Source organism: Cucumis sativus, chromosome 1, assembly GCF_000004075.3.
Source record: "Cucumis sativus cultivar 9930 chromosome 1, Cucumber_9930_V3, whole genome shotgun sequence".
Lineage (NCBI taxonomy): Eukaryota > Viridiplantae > Streptophyta > Magnoliopsida > Cucurbitales > Cucurbitaceae > Cucumis > Cucumis sativus.
Genome location: NC_026655.2, coordinates 22,054,538 through 22,072,527, shown reverse-complemented (window position 1 = coordinate 22,072,527; position 17,990 = coordinate 22,054,538). Strand labels below are relative to the sequence as shown.

The 17,990-nt window shown below is 34.2% G+C and overlaps 1 protein-coding gene across 6 annotated transcripts; it reads right to left on the bottom strand.

Annotated features, from left to right (window-relative positions):
- Positions 1-4,015: 4,015 nt before the first annotated feature.
- On the bottom strand, positions 4,016-17,937 carry LOC101213554 (phosphomethylpyrimidine synthase, chloroplastic). 6 transcript variants are annotated; one of them, XM_011660229.2, is made up of 14 exons: positions 16,737-17,820; positions 16,256-16,321; positions 16,037-16,171; positions 15,835-15,900; positions 14,758-14,943; positions 14,590-14,676; positions 14,386-14,499; positions 14,140-14,264; positions 13,949-14,057; positions 8,264-8,577; positions 8,035-8,162; positions 6,705-7,531; positions 5,575-6,257; positions 4,239-4,968 (listed from the first exon to the last, which is right to left on the bottom strand). In XM_011660229.2, exons 1-13 carry the CDS (start codon positions 17,616-17,618, stop codon positions 5,577-5,579), a joined length of 3,720 nt encoding a protein of 1,239 aa, XP_011658531.1. In that variant the 5' UTR covers positions 17,619-17,820; the 3' UTR covers positions 4,239-4,968; positions 5,575-5,576. The 6 variants fall into 6 exon arrangements, 4 of the variants coding, with proteins under 4 accessions (XP_011658531.1, XP_031745106.1, XP_004150622.1 ...); XM_004150575.3 differs by lacking the exons at positions 4,239-4,968; positions 5,575-6,257; positions 6,705-7,531; positions 8,035-8,162; positions 8,264-8,577 and adding exons at positions 11,561-12,139; positions 12,424-12,547; positions 12,638-12,961; positions 13,552-13,677 and having other exon boundaries at positions 16,737-17,937; XR_004218404.1 differs by lacking the exons at positions 13,949-14,057; positions 14,140-14,264; positions 14,386-14,499; ... (4 more) ...; positions 16,256-16,321; positions 16,737-17,820 and adding an exon at positions 9,341-9,492 and having other exon boundaries at positions 4,016-4,676; positions 4,843-4,968; positions 8,264-8,584.
- Between the last annotated feature and the right edge of the window lie 53 nt (positions 17,938-17,990).

Genomic DNA, 17,990 nt, shown 5'->3' with positions numbered 1-17,990 from the left:
AGGGAAAATTAGTTGATTTTATAAAGTGAGAAAGAAATATATATAAAAATTGGGGAAGAATTTAGGAAGAGTTGTTGAGAAATTTTGGAAAAGAGAAGTTTTTTTGGCAATTACTAATATTAATAATAATAATAAGCACACGAAAACTAATTCTAATTCTTCACTTTTTCTTCAATTTTGGAAATATACATTTTGATTCTTTTAGTTTCTACTTCATTCTTATAATTCCAAATGATATATTTTTATTGTTTCAGTTTATATTTTTATATTCCACATTTTTACTTGAGAGTAATCAATGCTTACTTTTTAAACTTTTATGTTAATTAAAATAACTTTTTTTAGGGTTTTTTTAGAAAATATAACCAACGAGCAAATTATTTACAACAATTTCGAAGATAGAAAAAGTTCACATGTCTACAATAAAAAGTACAAAAAAACGCCTATGTCAACATGCAGTTAATTGTCCAATCGCGTATGTATATATTTTATACACAATCCTTTAACATTTACATTTGGTTACATGATCGTTTAGATTTGGGTAGCCAAATTCAAACGATATCATGTACCAATATGGTACACAATCTTGAACTAATTAACACTCTAAAAAAATACACAATTTATGATTAATTGAAAACAAAGATCATGATTTAAAAAAAAATTGCAGAAGAAAAAAAGAAAAATGATGGAAATGAGAAGAAAAATTGTAGAAGAAGAAGAAAAATACGATAAAAAGAAAGCGCAAACCTATAATATTTTAAAAAATGACTAGTTTCATGAGTTTTTTTATTTTATTACATGAACGAGTAAATTATATTTTAATGATTTGATATATTTATGAAAAATTAACCTTTTTTTAATATATATTTACAAATAAACTATTATATTTTACAATATTTTATCATTTAAAATAATTTCACTAAATAAAACTTAAAACAATTGTGATGTGATTTTTTATTCCAAAAAAAGATAGATCGATACTATTAATTTTAAAAGGGTTCAAGTTTGACGAAGTTAATTCAACTTACCCTTTTAATTCAAAGAGAATTTTGAGATGAAATTGTACTATAGAGTTTGAAGTTAAATTGAACAACATGCATTAAACAAGGTTAGTTAACTTTAAAGAAGACCTAGAAGAAATATCAAATATGGTATTAAATTTCTTTTCGAGACATTTCCAATTTCATTAGTTTAATTTTCAATTTTAGAGGTGAATTGTTATTTCTACCGTTAAAAAAATCTATAAAATATGGATAAAAAAGTTAAACAAAATGGTATTTATGTGATTATAATATAAATAATAAATACTTTAATTGGTTTACTACCAATAAATGTTTACTTACTAATTAAAATATTCTTTTTGTTTTTATAATTTATTTCATAAAAACCATTATTTTATCAATATTTCCATCCACATTTTCATAAAATTAAATACATTACCATTTTAAACTTCAGAATTAACTTTTTGGGTGTTTAGTGGAATTTCCAAATTAAAAACCTTCACTTACTATTTTTAAAATATTCAACAAGTTGATTTTATTACATCTATGTACTTTGAGAGTTCAAATATTTAACTGTTAATTACTTTTTTTTGGAAGAATTTGATATAAAGCCTTTGATTATATGTTTTTTCTATAACCAAAATTATTTCCACGATATTGAATTATTTATATATCATGTCTTTTTTGAACAAGTTTGACTCCCCTTTCAATTTAAATATTATGGTAAATTTGTTTCGAAACTTATCTTTGAGATTGATTTCATAAACATTTTTTTTTAAGTTAATGACCCTCTTCGAAAAAACTATATGTCAAGGTCTTTCATTATAATTTTAGATGACTAAATTGTATGAATATATATAGAGAAACACACACCTCTCTCATTATAGGTATTTGATCATTAATCATCAAGATCTACATGGATTCATATTATAAACTTAGGTAATATGAAATCCTATCATGCATGGATACAGTTCAACATTCAAGCAAACTCATCTAAACCAACTAGAATTTGTTCAACCAGATTTAAATCAACAAATTGACAAAGTTCAATGAGTATTGTTTGCCTTGTTTATAAAGTGAATGCTTTTAGTTAACTATATATTATGATATCATTTTAAGCACTTACCTTTAAAAGCAAGTTAGTTGAAGTAATAATAGTCGAAATTCAATTGGTAAAAGAATGCTTTAAGTGTAAAGTAGTACGTAAGTTATGAAAGAAGACAAATGTAAATAATAAGTGTAAAGTGTTTTGATGTATTAAAATTTAGTCCACACCTACTAAAAGAGGGAATAATAGATGCACCTAAAAGAAAAGAGGTAAAGGGAGAAATAAAAGTTAGCTCTAACATTTTTCTTAATCCTCTTCCTAATCAATTGCCCATAGAAATTAACTTCATTAGTGTTATTTGGTTGGTTAAATTTGGTCTAACTGCCATGGGAAATTAGGGTTTCCTTCTTCAAGCCAAGGTCTTATATTAATTAGCTAAACTATTGTTTATAGTTTATGGTAAATTATACCTTAATTCAATGTAGTTTAAACAAATCACAATGTTAAAGCTAAAAGAGTGTTTCGTACAATTTTATTTTTTTGAAAAAAATAGAATTTTGATTACTACCTTTGTGTAGTCAATGGTAGTTTACCCTCTGGGTCAATGCTTTTCTTTATCAAAGATTCAAAGAATCAAATTATATAATTATCAACGTTATTACATATTTTTAAAAATGATCCCAAATATAATAATAATTTATTCACTTATTTTGCATACACACGTTTGCCTAAAATTTCTTTGCTCTAAAGACCAAACCCATAGTTTCTTGTCCCTAAAGTATGTCATTGTTTTCAACTTATGTATGTGTGTGTGTGTATATATATATGACAAGAAAATAATGATAAAATTTTAAGCATGCCAGTAAAAAAGATTATAAAAGCAAATATGTAGACAAGTTCAAAATTGATGAATTAAAAGTTACTGATGTGGATTTTGAATCTTGTAAATCCTCAATAGAATAGAATAGAAGTGAGAGAATAAAAATGTGATTATATACTTTATATTTATTATGAAAGGCTAAAACTAGTTTCACTTAAAATAGATTGTTTAGAATTATAATGTTCATTAAGTAGAAGAAGTTAGACCAATTATCTCCGTCCACGTAAGACTTTTTTTGGTGAAACTGAAGATTTCGTTGTAAAGATAATTATTAGAGGTTAAATAAATGAAAAGGAGAATCGAGAAATCAAAAAATTTTAATTGTGATTTAATGCAGAATAATAATAATAATAATAATAATAATAGATTATTCTTAAATTGATAATTTATTTGTTTTAAGTAGGACAAATTCAAAATGAGATTATATATAACGCAATTTAAAACGTTTGGAGAGGAAAGTTTTTGCTAGTCAAAGTAAATACGAACAAATATCTTAAAACAAATCTTAAAATTCAAGTCACTCGTGAAAAGATTAGCAAGTCTTATTATACTATCAATGGTCAAGGTAATTCTCCAATTAAACGGATGATAACTCATGGTGGAAGTAGAAGGTAAATAAACCAATGCCAGCTTTTGTAAGGATCCAAAGAATCAAATAAAATTTCAAAAGAAAATGAGAGAAGAGAATTTGAAAAGTATCCCTCAAAAGTGTCCTGTTTGTTGTTATTATTATTTTTCTACTAAAAGCTTCTTTTAAGTATTTGTTCATTATCGCACATCCTCTTTCACTTTCAAAATTGTTCATATTTTCCTGTCTGAAATAAAAAAAATGAATTTAAAGCTCATATTGGCTAAGAAATATACTTAGGAAAATTCCAGTAACCCTAATTTTATGTGTTCTATATACCTAAATTGTCATGACAAATTATTCTTCTTTTCTAAGAAAGATTATTCTTATTTGCTTAAAAGTATTTTTTCTAGGTGAGAAATAGAAATGAGGAGTGATTATCAATCGAAGTTGGTTTTATTTATCCAATGAATAAAGGACAATCCATCCGTTTTTATCTAACTGATTTAACACACTTAAAATTTCAAGTTTTTCCGTGCTTCATTCTCAAGTATTTAATTTTAGTATAGAACTTTTGTGGTTTCAGCCTAACCATACTTTCAACATTTTGTAAGGATACTGAAGTATGTGCTTTTGGACATATCGAGATCCTTGGATCGTATCCAAAATATGTCTTAGTTCAAAATCAAAATTTAGTGTTTAAATTTACATTCATCTTTATACTATAGGAACCCTAATGGTTCGTTAAAAACAAGAAACTGGTTTTCTTATCATAGCCAAAAATCATGATCTTTTTGCTTTTACACAAAATGAACACTCAAAGTTGATTTTTCTTTTCTTTTCTTCTTTCAATTTTTAAAAGTTTTTATTTACCACTTTCATATTCGTATTGGCTTTGCCAGAGGGTAAAATGCGAAAGGGTTTCAGTTTAGGAGTTCTTAAATGTTTTGGTAAATGAGATTAGAATCTCCCGCCTTCAGTTGTTCCCTTTCTTAAGAAATGAAGGCTCGAATGAATCCTCGACCAAAACGATAGTCACGATCATAGCAGCGCCATTCCTGTATACAAAAAAACAGAAAAGCACGCTCCCTACGCAGGCATTATCCTGTTCAGGTTCAAAGGGACTATCTCAGCCTGACCAGTTAACTGCCGATCGAGCAGCTACACTTGGTCGAGGCACCCCTGGTGCGTTTCATACGTTAATATACGAATTTAAAAGAAAAAATGATGGAAGAGACAAGGTCAAAACATCAAGCAAACCAATAACTTCCTCTTAGTTCCAACAGATAGAGAAACAAAGCAGACGAACATAAATACAGCCAATAAAAAAAGAACAGAGCAGCTAAACTTTGTACTCTTCCATGGCCTGAAACTGGAGACTCGAGCAGGTATCAATTTTCTGTTCTGGTCGGCCAATCATCGACGATAAGTCTCTTGCACTTCCAACCCTTTCTCCTTCACGAATCGAATGGTCCTGCATTGGTATTATACCTATAAGAACCAACACAAGTAACGAAGCAATTGCTAAAAGATGATTTCTCCTTGCTCTTCTTAGAACTTATCATAAAGAGGAACAATATTAGACCGCATTCTGCTTTCAAAATAACATCACAAAACCCCATGTTTTAGCCAAATTTAGTCCGGGCAATGATCCTTCAAAGTTAGAATTCCATAAGATAAGTTTTGAGGAAAGGATGGCAAAACCCTTACTCCATAGCCTTACCAAGGGATCACTCGTAATGACTTTCCAAATACTTAAAATAATTTTTTTAGGGCATGAATACTCTTGCACTTCAAAGTCATTCCAAGCATTTCCTACATAGTGCATCCTCATCTAGGTGTGACAAACTATTTATTACCATGCGACCAGCCTATTAAAGATCAAATAATAATCGATTACTATGTCGAGCAGAGGTCGTCATGCCAAGGTGTTCCACTTATATTGCATCTTCTTGTGGAAAACAAGTCCTTTTCAAGAATAGAATTGAAAGATTGTAATTGAAATATTTATTCAAATTTCGTTCTATGATAAGAAAACCGAACATTAAAACAGAAGCCAAAAGTTTCTGTGATTACTAACCTTCACCTCTTCTGGGAGTCCACGTAGCTTGCAGGCAAGTAGATTTCCCCACCAGTTTCACCATGTTGTTCACCACTAATGGTTTTCTTTGCAGCCAAGAACTCAGCACTCATAGCATCCATCCCTTCCTGCAGAGCTTCCTCTGCACTCCCGTACCCGTGTTCTTCAGCATACTTACGCACATCCTCGGTTATCTTCATGGAGCAGAACTTGGGTCCACACATGGAACAGAAGTGAGCCACCTTGGCACCTTCTGATGGCAAGGTTTCATCATGAAATGACATGGCAGTCATAGGGTCCAATGACAAAGCAAATTGATCCATCCACCGGAACTCAAACCTCGCCTTGCTCAGTGCATCATCCCATGATTGAGCATGTGGATGACCTTTGGCTAGATCAGCTGCATGGGCAGCTATCTTATATGCTATTACTCCAGCTTTCACATCATCTCGATTTGGCAAACCTAGATGCTCTTTCGGTGTAACATAACAGAGAAGGGCCGTGCCAAGAGCACCAATATTGGCAGCTCCAATGGCAGAGGTAATGTGGTCGTATCCAGGAGCTACATCTGTAGTCAAAGGACCAAGAGTGTAGAAAGGTGCTTCATTACACCACTCAAGCTGTTTTTGCATGTTTTCAGGGATCTTATGCATTGGGATATGCCCAGGTCCTTCATTCATTACCTGAAAATCAAGTATGTGGTCACTAGTTAGTAACATGGAAGATATAACATTCCCTGCTTCCAAAAATGAAAATGTAAGTTCCACATTTTAACATACACTCCCATAAAACTAATTGTGGGAAAATAATCTGCTATTTAAGAGACGTATCCTGTATTGTAAATTGAAGCTCTCCACCAAACCAGCGTAAAAAAGTGTTATTGGGTGAGGAAATCATAAGAAACTGCTTGAGAGGCTCCTAAATTCCCGACAATTCAGCCACAAATGTTTGAAGACATGCATGAAACTGACTGTACTAGGTAAGCCTTAGAGTGGTTCTTACAAATGTTACAACAGTGAGATGTTCTTTCAAATGCATATAACTAGGAGTAAAAAGGTTTGCTCTCAAATGCATAGGTGTGATTGTGAACACATGCATATATGTAAGCAAGAGAGATTTATATTCATTACCTGCACGTCTTTCTCCCATGCTCTACGAGTCAGTTCGCCCTGAGTTAGGAGCTCTGCAAATTGAGCAGTGTCGTTGGCATCATAAATAGAACCAGGTCTCAGCCCATCACCAATCGATAGGGATATATCATACTGATTACAGATGTCAAGTATGTCATCCCAGTGTTCATAAGCGAAATTTTCCTTATGATGAGCCAAACACCACTTTGCATGAATAGATCCTCCACGTGATACAATTCCTGTCATTCTTTTTGCTGTTAGAGGGATGTATCGAAGTAAGACCCCAGCATGAATGGTAAAATAGTCTACACCCTGCTCAGCTTGTTCAATCAGTGTTTCCCTGAAAATTTCCCAGGTGAGATTTTCAGCTATGCCGTTCACTTTCTCAAGTGCCTGATATATGGGAACAGTGCCTACAGGTACGGATGAATTACGCAATATCCACTCACGGGTCTCATGTATGTGACGACCAGTAGAGAGATCCATCACAGTATCAGCTCCCCACATGGTCGCCCATTGGACTTTATAAACTTCTTCTTCAATAGAACTTGCTACAGCGGAGTTTCCAATATTTGCATTTACTTTGACCAAGAAATTTCTACCCACAATCATGGGCTCCAACTCCAAATGATTCTTGTTGGACGGGATGATTGCTCGCCCTCGAGCAACCTCTGATCTCACAAACTCTGGGTCAAGCTTCTCACGAGTGGCACAATACAACATTTCCTCAGTAATGATTCCTTGCTTGGCATAATACATCTGTGTGTATCTTGGAGAACCTAATTTGTCCCTCCTATCAACCCAGTCCTTCCGAAGTTTGGGCAATCCTGTGCAACATTGTTGATTGTCAGAAACAATGTAACTTGAAAGACAGGTAACAAGTATGCTAGTTTGCAGTGTTGTATCAGGGAAGTCAGAAAGCATCATATACAGATGTTGAATTACAAAAAGTGTAATAAAATATCAAAGGGACTTAGTTTCCTTCATAGAAAGCAATTGTACTTGCCGCAATTTATTTTTCTCTACGTAGTCATATAGGCCCACATCTACAAGATTTCAGTTTGACACTAGTTGGAACCTAAGTTTAAGGGGGGAAAGTAGCCCTCTTATGCTGCAGACTTAAAATAACAGACATGTATGTCCAAATAGAAGAACTCAGTTTACAGCAACAACAACTGGACTCCAAATAGTTTTCACATAAATTATTTTGAGTAGAAATAAAATTCATGAACAATTAAGAACTAACAAACAAAACCAATATGTGCCACTGCTACAACACAAATATAGCAAAAATGAGTCTTGGAACACAGCCAAAAGCTGCTCATCTTACCAATACGGGGGTTGATGTTTTGAGGACCACTGGTGTCATAATTATCGAAGTTTGGTTCATCACCAGATAAATGAACCCGACGAAAGGGTACTTTGAGCACATGCCCAGTTTCTTCATGAACGACTTCCCTGCATAACAGATTACACATCAATAATTGCAAACAGATGGTCATCATATACTAGTTTTGCAACAATTACAAAAACCATGATACCCCAGTGAATTCACTCACGTGTGTTCTTTTGTGCTTTTTGGGAAACACTGTTCAAATGAAGGAAGTGGCAGAAAATCAGGAGATGATGGATCAATTGTATGCTTCCTGTCCTTGGCTTTCTCTGTACTAGTTTCCGGGGGATCAAAGGTTAAAGTGGCTCTAGGAGCTAAGGTAATAGATGAAGGGTGTAAGTCCTTGCATGCACTGGCAACACGCCCAACCACGTCAAACCCAGGCAAGAAGGCAGTATTAAGTGATTTCGTAGGAGAGGAACGGTTCCCACTCTTACCAACAGCCGCAGCTGGTGTTATAGTAGCATGAACTGACGCCATCTTTGATCTAGAATTTTTTAAAAAAATAACAATAATAATGGTTAAAATCCTACCATTGAAGAAAAACAAAAAAGGTTTCTTGAGCATCAAAAGCAATTTTCAGAATCAAGCACAACTAGCTTCATAAATATCATACTATTTATGTCGTTCAAAATCAGACTCCACTCTGTCATACCAAAAATAGAAAAAAAGCAAATAAGCAGCTTAAACATCTTAGTATGTCGTTCAAAACCAGACTCCATGTGCCCGAAAAGGCTAAAAAGAAAAAAGAAAAAAACACACAAAAGGCATCATCAAAATACAGCCGAATGAAAGCTCAATCTAGGACCTCTAGTAACCAGTGGAGAAAATCCTTTAAAATGGACAATATCTTTACATCATAAAAAATCTTCAACACAAAAAAAAAAAAAAAAATCACTACAATACAGATAATAGAAAGAACAAGACAGATTTTACACGAAACGCTCCAATAAAATCCATAAATCATACAGAATTTTCACTTGACTCGCCTATCAAACGATCTCGACGGCAAACGATGAAAACTAAAGCGCAAACAAAGTCATCAAACGAACTCAGCAGTTCATGCAACAACAAAGCGATCTGATCAAAGAAAACGAAATAACAATAACAGAAAATGGAACAGAATACACAAGGGAGTGCATGAAATGTAGTTTTAGAATGGATTAAGATAGAGAAATAAGAGAATTAAGGAGGGGAAATGGAAATGGAAATGGAAAAGATGTAGGGTTTTGTTTGGAAGAACCTAGCGACGAATGCTTGCGAGTTGAATCTTATCTGTTAAACACGCGGTTCGAGCAAAGAGTGAAGATAATAGTGAGGATGGAAGAGGATTGGGTTTTATAGAAGGGAGCCGGGCAGCAGAGTCATGAATCTTCAATTCGCACTTTATAAAAGGTAATGAAAGTGATGCCTACGTGGCAGAAACCCCGGGTTTAGATATTTCTGACTTTTTTAAAATCAAAATATCTCTTCTTTTTTCTTTTTTTTCCTTTACTTTAATATCTCAAACATCACTCGTTTCAAAAAGAAAATAAATAATAAATATCTAAATTGAGGAGCAAAATAAGGCCACAATCGTAATAAAAATACTAAAAAAATTACTGTAATCATATTCAAACTAAGTGATAAATATAACAAAAATGGTTAAAACCTATAACTAATAAACCATATTGTAAATATTGGTGGAAGAAGTTCTATGTTAAGAATGGAGTCATTTGAATGTTGGCAGTTGGAAACTAACTCTGAATGGGAAGTAGTCGAACAAAAAGGGTGTAGAGGTAGGTTCTATTGGATTCTCGTGATTAAAAAGTTGAGAGATCATTCGTAGAGGTTCTAAGAGGAATCGAGTAGGAACAGAGAGAGTTTATTCGGCATTGGGAGGTTGAATCTCATGTGTCGTGGGTATTAGTTTCATTAATAGGGTGGATTCCTTTCCTCTTTATATACTAATCTTTATTCATAAACATCAGTTTTGTTGGCAAGTCTATTAATGTATTTTTTATTTATCATGTCCTTTAGAGATAGGAACAAAGTGGTTCATTTTTTTTGGAGCTTTCACATTTTCTTAAAGTTTTCTTTGATTTGGAAAGATGTTTTTTTTTATCCATCTAAAAAATATAGTATGGATTTTATCTTTATAATCTCAATAAATTTTAATCTCAATCCTTTTGTAAAAACTCAAATAGTTTTTCGAAAAAATAACAATAAACTTACCCTAGATACTGTTTAAGATTTATGTGAAAATATAAAGACTAAAATAAAATAAAATATTACATTGACTAAAATGTATCTTAATGCTGTAGCTACTAAAAGTAACAAATTTAATCTTTAAATGGGTCTAGTAGAAGTTTGCTATTTTTTCTCCAAAAAAAAAGAGATAAAAGAAGCTATCCGTTAGCTTTTTTATTTTGAAAGGAACCTTCGAAATATATTTACATAGTTAATATTCTTACTAAAGATACTAAATTTAATATAAAAATTAGACATTTATTAGCATTGTGGCCAAGATAAAATGAATTGTAAAGTAGATGAACAAAAATGATAAATTTAATCATTTTTTTTACCATAAATTTAACTTATTGTGACACTTAATTTTCACTTGAAATCTTCGCATTTATCATAAAATTCTAATTCATTTATACATATTCTAGGCATTCACTTCTTGCACATAGGAAAGATACAAATGTGTACTCATACGATCATATACAAAAAAGGGAAATTTCAATCAATTCATGATGAATTCTTGCATTCTGGTCCCTCAAAAGCTGTTCATTTATTTATCTTTTTCAGAAAGCAACATTGATATTTAGTTATGCTTCCAAAATATCATCAGCACACCCAAAAATCTTTCACTTTCACGTTCACATTTGTGGATGAGATCACCACAGCAAAGCCCAATCATCTTGTTATGAAATGATAAGGGAAAGATGCAAATAATGCTCAGATAGAGAGACAGAGGCAATCAAACAAATTATGATCAACAATTGCCATGGTAGAAAAATGTAAAAATTTCCTGCTGAATGATGAATGATTGGTAACTATTGGGAGTGGATGTAAGATGACCAAATTTTATGTACTTGTAACTTTGTTCCAAAAACCTGAGCATCTGAGCCAATTTATAAAAATATCATAAGTAACTTGTCTCTTACAACATTTAGGTGCCATAAAAAGCGTGTCACTATGTATTAAACTCATTCCCTTGTCAAACTCATGTCCTATTTCATAATCAGCTGGAGAGATGGAGACAACAAAGACAAAAGAAGTCAATATTGAAAATGCACAAATACCTATTAAAAGCTGAATGGCTTAAAACTTCTGGGAGAATAAGTAAAATGACTCAATTCTTGTCGAAAGATGAGTTCATGCACTTGTTACTTGGATGAATGACTAGTAACTTTTTGGGAGTACAAGTAAATGACCAAGACATTATGCAGTTCTAACTTTGCCAGGCTAAAGAGAAAGGTTATATCAATAAAAAGTCAATATCAATAAAAAGTCAATATAGAAAATGCAGAAATTCTTGTTGAATGATGAATGACTGACAACTTTTGAGAGACATGTAGTAAAATCACCCGGACCTTCATACATTTGTAACTTATGGAAATGCTATATATTTACAGTACAGTAGTGTGTACACAGCTGGGTAATAAATTACAGATATGAAGTTGGATACTGTTAGAATTGTGGCCAATGCAAAGCTGATTGAGAACATTAAAGTTGATATGGCAACATACTGGAACACAGCTCGAAATCAAGGAGCTTAGGCAGCTGCGGCGGCTGTTTTGTTTTGTAGCTATTTTTTCTGCCATGTTGTGAGATGACACATCCAACAGTTATCTTTCTTGTAAAGAATGCGCCGAGATTTGGTTTACTCTAAGTATACAAGAATTATACATCATGGGCTATGAAGCCGGGGCTGAGTTCACCGACTGCACTGGGAGAAGGGATTCTTGCTTGCCTCTTACAAAGATGGTCAATTCTTTTGGTGCAACAACCATTCTCAACCACTGTTGTAGTTCTTCGCCTTCTACTTTTTCTTTTTCTGTAAGAGAACATAAATTAGAAATGAAAAATTAAATCTTCTATCCTTTTTCAAGTTTTGTGATAGATAAGGATTTCTTTGTGTTTGCCTCAAGTTTTGTAATTGTTTTCTGTCAAGGTTTTTATTTAGTTTGAGTCACTGCCTAGACTATCCTTTTACACCGAACGAGAGACAACTGATTATCTCTAATTCTAGTTCTATCAAATTTTTCAAAAACCAAAACAAAGAAAGAAAACAGGGACGCATAGTAATAATATTCTCATCCCAAGCATATAATATATCACCTTCTAAATGAGCACCAAGACCTTCCAAGACATCTGGGTTTGCACGCACAACTGAAAGCGCAATCTCAAGGGCAGATTGTAGCAATGATTTAACCTCTCTTTGAACAAGATCAACAAGATGTCCCTGCTGCATATATTATAATTCATATGGACAGCATAGAAACATATACAATGAAATTAAATATAAGAAAGAAATTGTAGAAAAAATAAGAACCTGGTCCCTTCCCCAAGGGGCAGCTCCCCCAGACTCATCAATCCCGCCACCAGAGAGTGTTGCCATGGACACAGGGCCTATTGTTTGGTTCAGACCATACTCAGCCACTGCTTTGTATGCCATGTCAGTTGCTCGTCTGATATCATCAAGTGCGCCAGTTGAAATACGACCTGAAAAGGCTACTTCTTCTGCTGCACGTCCTCCCAGAAGTGTAACCAAGCGGCCACGCAATTCATCAATGAAGAGCAAATATCTATCTTCATTTGTTGGAGGAATATAGGTAAACCCAAGTGCTCCTCCTGACCTCGGTAGTATGCTCAATTTCTGATAAATACATCCATGAAATGATTATATCTTTCGTGATGGGGCTAAAAGAACGGTGTTCTCACCAAGTTAAATGAAAAAATTATTGAACTTATTAAAGTGACCAATAGTACTTGCTACTGTATTAAAAGAAATATATCCTCAAATAATTAGACCAATCACACTCAATAGGTTATATGAAAAAATTAGACTGATAGCTTATTCTGATTCATAGACTAGACAAGCTAAACTACTCAAATGATCCTAAATCCCTAATAACAAAACAGAACTATATGTCTGTAACCAACAGGAGAATGTCAGAACCAGAATGGATGACTGAGTTGAAAACAAACACATAACAATAAATAATTAAATCATCTTTCTTAACCATATTGCTTCTAAATCAAATCAAAATGAAAATTTAAATTATTATGGTTATTAATCAAACTATTTCATATCAAATGGCTAAAAGATAATCCAACTGTTCCCAAACATAGTCAAATGAGACGAATGGATGTCTGTGACATGACAAGTCCTTTTAAATAGACACTATCTGACTCTGAATCCATTAGGTTCAAATTCTTATGGCACCAGAACAATTCTATTGCTACCTCTACACGTGGCTGTCCAGGTAGAAGATTTGCAACAGCTGTGCCAACAACTGCATGACCAACCTCATGTCGTGCAACTACAGTCTTCTCGCTTCCTTGCAATTTGGCAGTCTTCTTCTCTATGCCCTGCAGCAAACAATTTCCTTTAATTACTAAAAAATAATAACAATAATTTCATCCATTCGCATACAAGGCACACATCGCTTTCATTCTAGAGCACCCCTCCCCTAATATCTGTCTGATATATTTTATATCAGACAGATATTATTGCATACTGTCGTACATCTATAAAATGGAGAATCAACTGTTATCTAGGACACTGGCTTATCCCTTGAAAAAGAATGTTTTGAGACATCCATGCGTACATAGTGTGTGTGTAAGAGGGTGAGAGATTTACAGCTATTGATCTCTCCACTGCTTGAATAAAATCATCTCTTTCTACCACAATTTTGTTCTGTCTTCCAGCTAAGAGAGCAGCTTCATTAACCAGGTTTGCAAGATCTGCCCTGCAGTACGTATAAGTTTCAATCCGATTTAAATCATTGCATTAGATCAACTAAGATTGATAGAAAGGGGATTCAAAAATACCCTGTAAATCCTGTGGTCATAGAAGCAATATCACTGAGGTTGACATCATCCGCAAGGGGAAGCTCTTTCTTGGTAACATGTACGTTTAAAATTGATTCCCTTCCAGTTCTGTCGGGTGTTTCCACCTAGAATGTTAAACAAATAGAGTACAAAGGGGAAGAAAAAGAAAAAAGCAAAACAAAGGTGAGATTAACTTTATCATCATTCAACTTGGACAAGTACAGAACCATAATACAGGTCACAAACCATAACAACACGGTCAAATCTTCCAGGTCGGCGAAGAGCAGGGTCTAAGACATCTGATCGATTGGTAGCACCAAGAACAATGACAGCAGAGTTGCTGTCAAACCCATCCATCTCCTGCAGAAGAATTTAAAACTCATTGAGCTTATTTCTAATTGGCTAACGTAATATATTTTGGAAGCTGAAGACTCACGCATAGAAACCTACAGTAAGCAACTGATTCAAGGTCTGCTCCCTCTCGTCATTGCTGACAATACGGAATTTACCATCACGACTTTTAGCTACAGCATCGATCTACAAAAAGGTGGGGGTTCAACCATAAGAATTTTAAAGATTGCACTAAGTTTTCAATAGCCGCCATCACTGTGTCCTAACCTCGTCAATAAAGATAATTGATGGTGCCTCTTTCTTTGCCCGTGCAAAGAGATCCCTCACACGGGAGGCACCCATGCCAACATATAGTTCTACAAATTCACTAGCAGAACAACTTATAAAGGGTACTTCAGCTTCCCCAGCGACTGCCTTCGCTAAAAGAGTCTTACCTGTCCCCGGTAGACCCACCTGATACAATGAAAAAATAAATAAATAAAATAAAAGTAATATAAGAAACCAGTCCACCAGCAAGGGTGGTTGTACCAGTTTGCATCATCTATGGCCCATATAATTGTTTCCAAGTATACGAAAGAACATGATATAAGCTGAAATATACTCGTGTAGAAACGAGTAGACGGTGACACCTAGCCTAACTAGCATAACATTCTATTCAAATGGGACTCGGAGTGTCATATTGATAGGAGAAGAAGGCCAAATAGAGAAGTGTATAGAGGACTTAACAATAACTTTGATTTCTATGACCAATTTGTGAAAGAAAAGATGAGGTTAAATGGTATCACTGTTTGTTAAACCCAAACCTTCACAAAATTTGACAGCAGAAAGCGCTAAAAGCACAATAGATCAGTGACCCAAAAATCACTTCAAAGTTCCACAGTAAGACTTCACAAAAACCTCAACCTTACAAGTTTTATTATCAAACGAGCATGAGATGCTGTGATGTTTTATTAGCACATTAACTAAACAACTTGATTATTCAATTCTTTAATAATTTTGAAGTCCTAAGCAAGCTAGCATAGTTTACACCCATATAGACCAATGTCACCAATCTCAAGAGATAACCACAACTCTCAAGTCTCCAACAAACAATTTGTAAGATATTTGATGTTCTAATTAGGTTGCCTATATAATTTAAACCCATGCCTAAGAGTTATGGATTTGTGGGTTGCACTGAGTTTAGATCATTGGACCAGCCAATGGTTAATAACTTATAAAATAACAATTTCCATTTTAAAGAATAAGAATAAACTCTGGAATTATATTTTAAAAGTGGATTATGAATACACGCACTTCTGACAAATTAACGCTAATAGTCATGACTGCTCTTTCATTAAAACTCACCAGGAGGACACCTCGAGGAGGCCGAGCACCAAGTCGAATATACCTATCAGGATTCCTTAAAAATTCCTGTGAAGTATATTTATAGCACATTATTACCTCATAAAAACCATTTCTCAAATAAATGAGAGAACTTCAAAAAGACTATCGACATAACTAACAAAATAACTGGGATAAGAAAGAACTAAATCCATGTCTAACATACCACGATTTCTTCTAGCTCCTCTTTAGCCTCATCAACACCAGCCACATCAGCAAAAGTAATCGATTCACCTTGTTCAGAGACTTTTGCTCCACCAGCACCCCCAGACTTACGGTTCCTAATCTGACCAGCTGTATGCTAGATACAAGCAGGAGTCCGATCAGAATAAAGAGAGTACAATCTGGAAGGTGCAACAAAAAAAAAAAGTTTCCCATCTCATACCTGTGAAAAGGTAACAGGAAACCGGTGGAGAAGCCCAGCAAGCACAGCAACATAGAACAAAGCTATCTGGAAATCACGAAACAAGTATATATGTTGCAACTTTACAGCTTTGAAATAAATGGGACAGTTCAAGCACACAAGAGACGTAAAAAAAATCAATGTTACAGTTCAATTCTTGTTTTCCATTGTTCACATTCCTTTATTCAGATATGACATTGTAAGAACGAGCATTTCATTACACATACAATTATGGTGTGTATTGTATTAAAGTTATCATTTAAGTTACATGAGCTCCGACAGACATTTAGATGCCACTGAATCCACTTACTCTTGTAGTAGCAAAATAATCACCACTCCAATCTTAATCAAAACTAGAATTTGGTCATTCTTTTTAACAATATCAGATACATAGAACATAAGATTAATGCCCATTTAGTTATAGAAAAATAGTTAGTAGTAAAACAAAACAATTGAAACTCACCAATGCAGAGTTCAAGAATCCATTCGACCGCTTATCTGGCGACCCGAATTCCACTGCATTTTCAAGCATCTTATCATAAGGAGTTTTAATATCACTTGGCCTCGTAGTTGTATAAACTATTCTTTTAGTCGGATTGACACTTCTTATCAATGAATCTGATTCCTGCAGCTTGCTTCCACTAATGATTTCACTTTCCTGAGTCCCTGGCTCAGACTTCAACTTAAACATGATGTGCACCCCATCAACTTCCACCTTCTGCACGTTATTACTGTTAATCTTGCTTAAGAAGTCACTATAAGGGACGCTTACGAATGTTGTCGGTGTTCTTGGCTCGGACCCTGGTAATGGAATCCCGGGACGAAGCAACCGCATAACAAAAATTACAATCCCTAGTTGTAGAAGCAAAATTCCAATCTCTTGGGCTTGAACTATAGGCTGCCACCGCCATTTTCCACCTTTAGACCACCACCAACCTCCTCCTTTTCCCTGCTTCTCCCTCTTCCTGTTCGACGAAGAACCAGAATTCGTTGTGTTCTTACTCACTCCCTGAGTTTCATTTGGTTTAGCTTCACTCTTCTCCCCTGAACCACCTGTAGAATCACTATCCCTACCATTTGCACATATCTTGACATTCCTGGACCCGAAATTTCCCGCTAAACCTCCCCAAAGATTAAGTCTGTCAGAATTTTTGGAAGACGCTAATCTATACAACTTTACAGAGGGAAAGGGCACCAAATTCGGAACAAAACGGTTTGAATTCTGGTGATATACCCTCGATTTACAACGAAAAAAACCCAATCCATTCCAACAACGAAGATTACAATTCGAATCGAGATGAAACTTGGTTCGAATTACCGGACTTAAAAACTCTACCGATGACATTATTCAAACCTCTAGAAATCGAAACCAGAATCAAAATCTACAAATCGAACTATATATTTTTCCTATTATCCTCTATACAAACAAACATAACAAAAACCCAAAACAAATTCTTCAAAACAAAAATTTATGGTTGTGAGCAGTGCACCTGGAAGAAATTTTCGAGTGTGAAAATTGCTGTTGAAGTGAGAGAAATGGAAGAGAGAAGAGAGAGAAAGGGCGGGGAAATGTGAAGGGAAAAATCAACTTGCAATGTTAACCGTCAGATGAAGGTGAGATAAGAAATCCTAACCGCTGGTTTCATTTTTACGCCTTATGCTTAGTAGCCTTATCCGTGGCCCCAACCTTATGGGGTTTCTTGGAAATATACATTAA

Coding starts and splice junctions, on each gene's coding strand:
- LOC101213554 (XM_011660229.2), bottom strand. CDS start 17,618: ATGTCATCGGTAGAGTTTTTAAGTCCGGTAATTCGAACCAAGTTTCAT. Junction 14,677..14,757: donor CAATTATCTTTATTGACGAG/GTTAGGACACAG, acceptor ACCTTTTTGTAG/ATCGATGCTGTAGCTAAAAG. Junction 14,265..14,385: donor GATTTGACCGTGTTGTTATG/GTTTGTGACCTG, acceptor TTAACATTCTAG/GTGGAAACACCCGACAGAAC.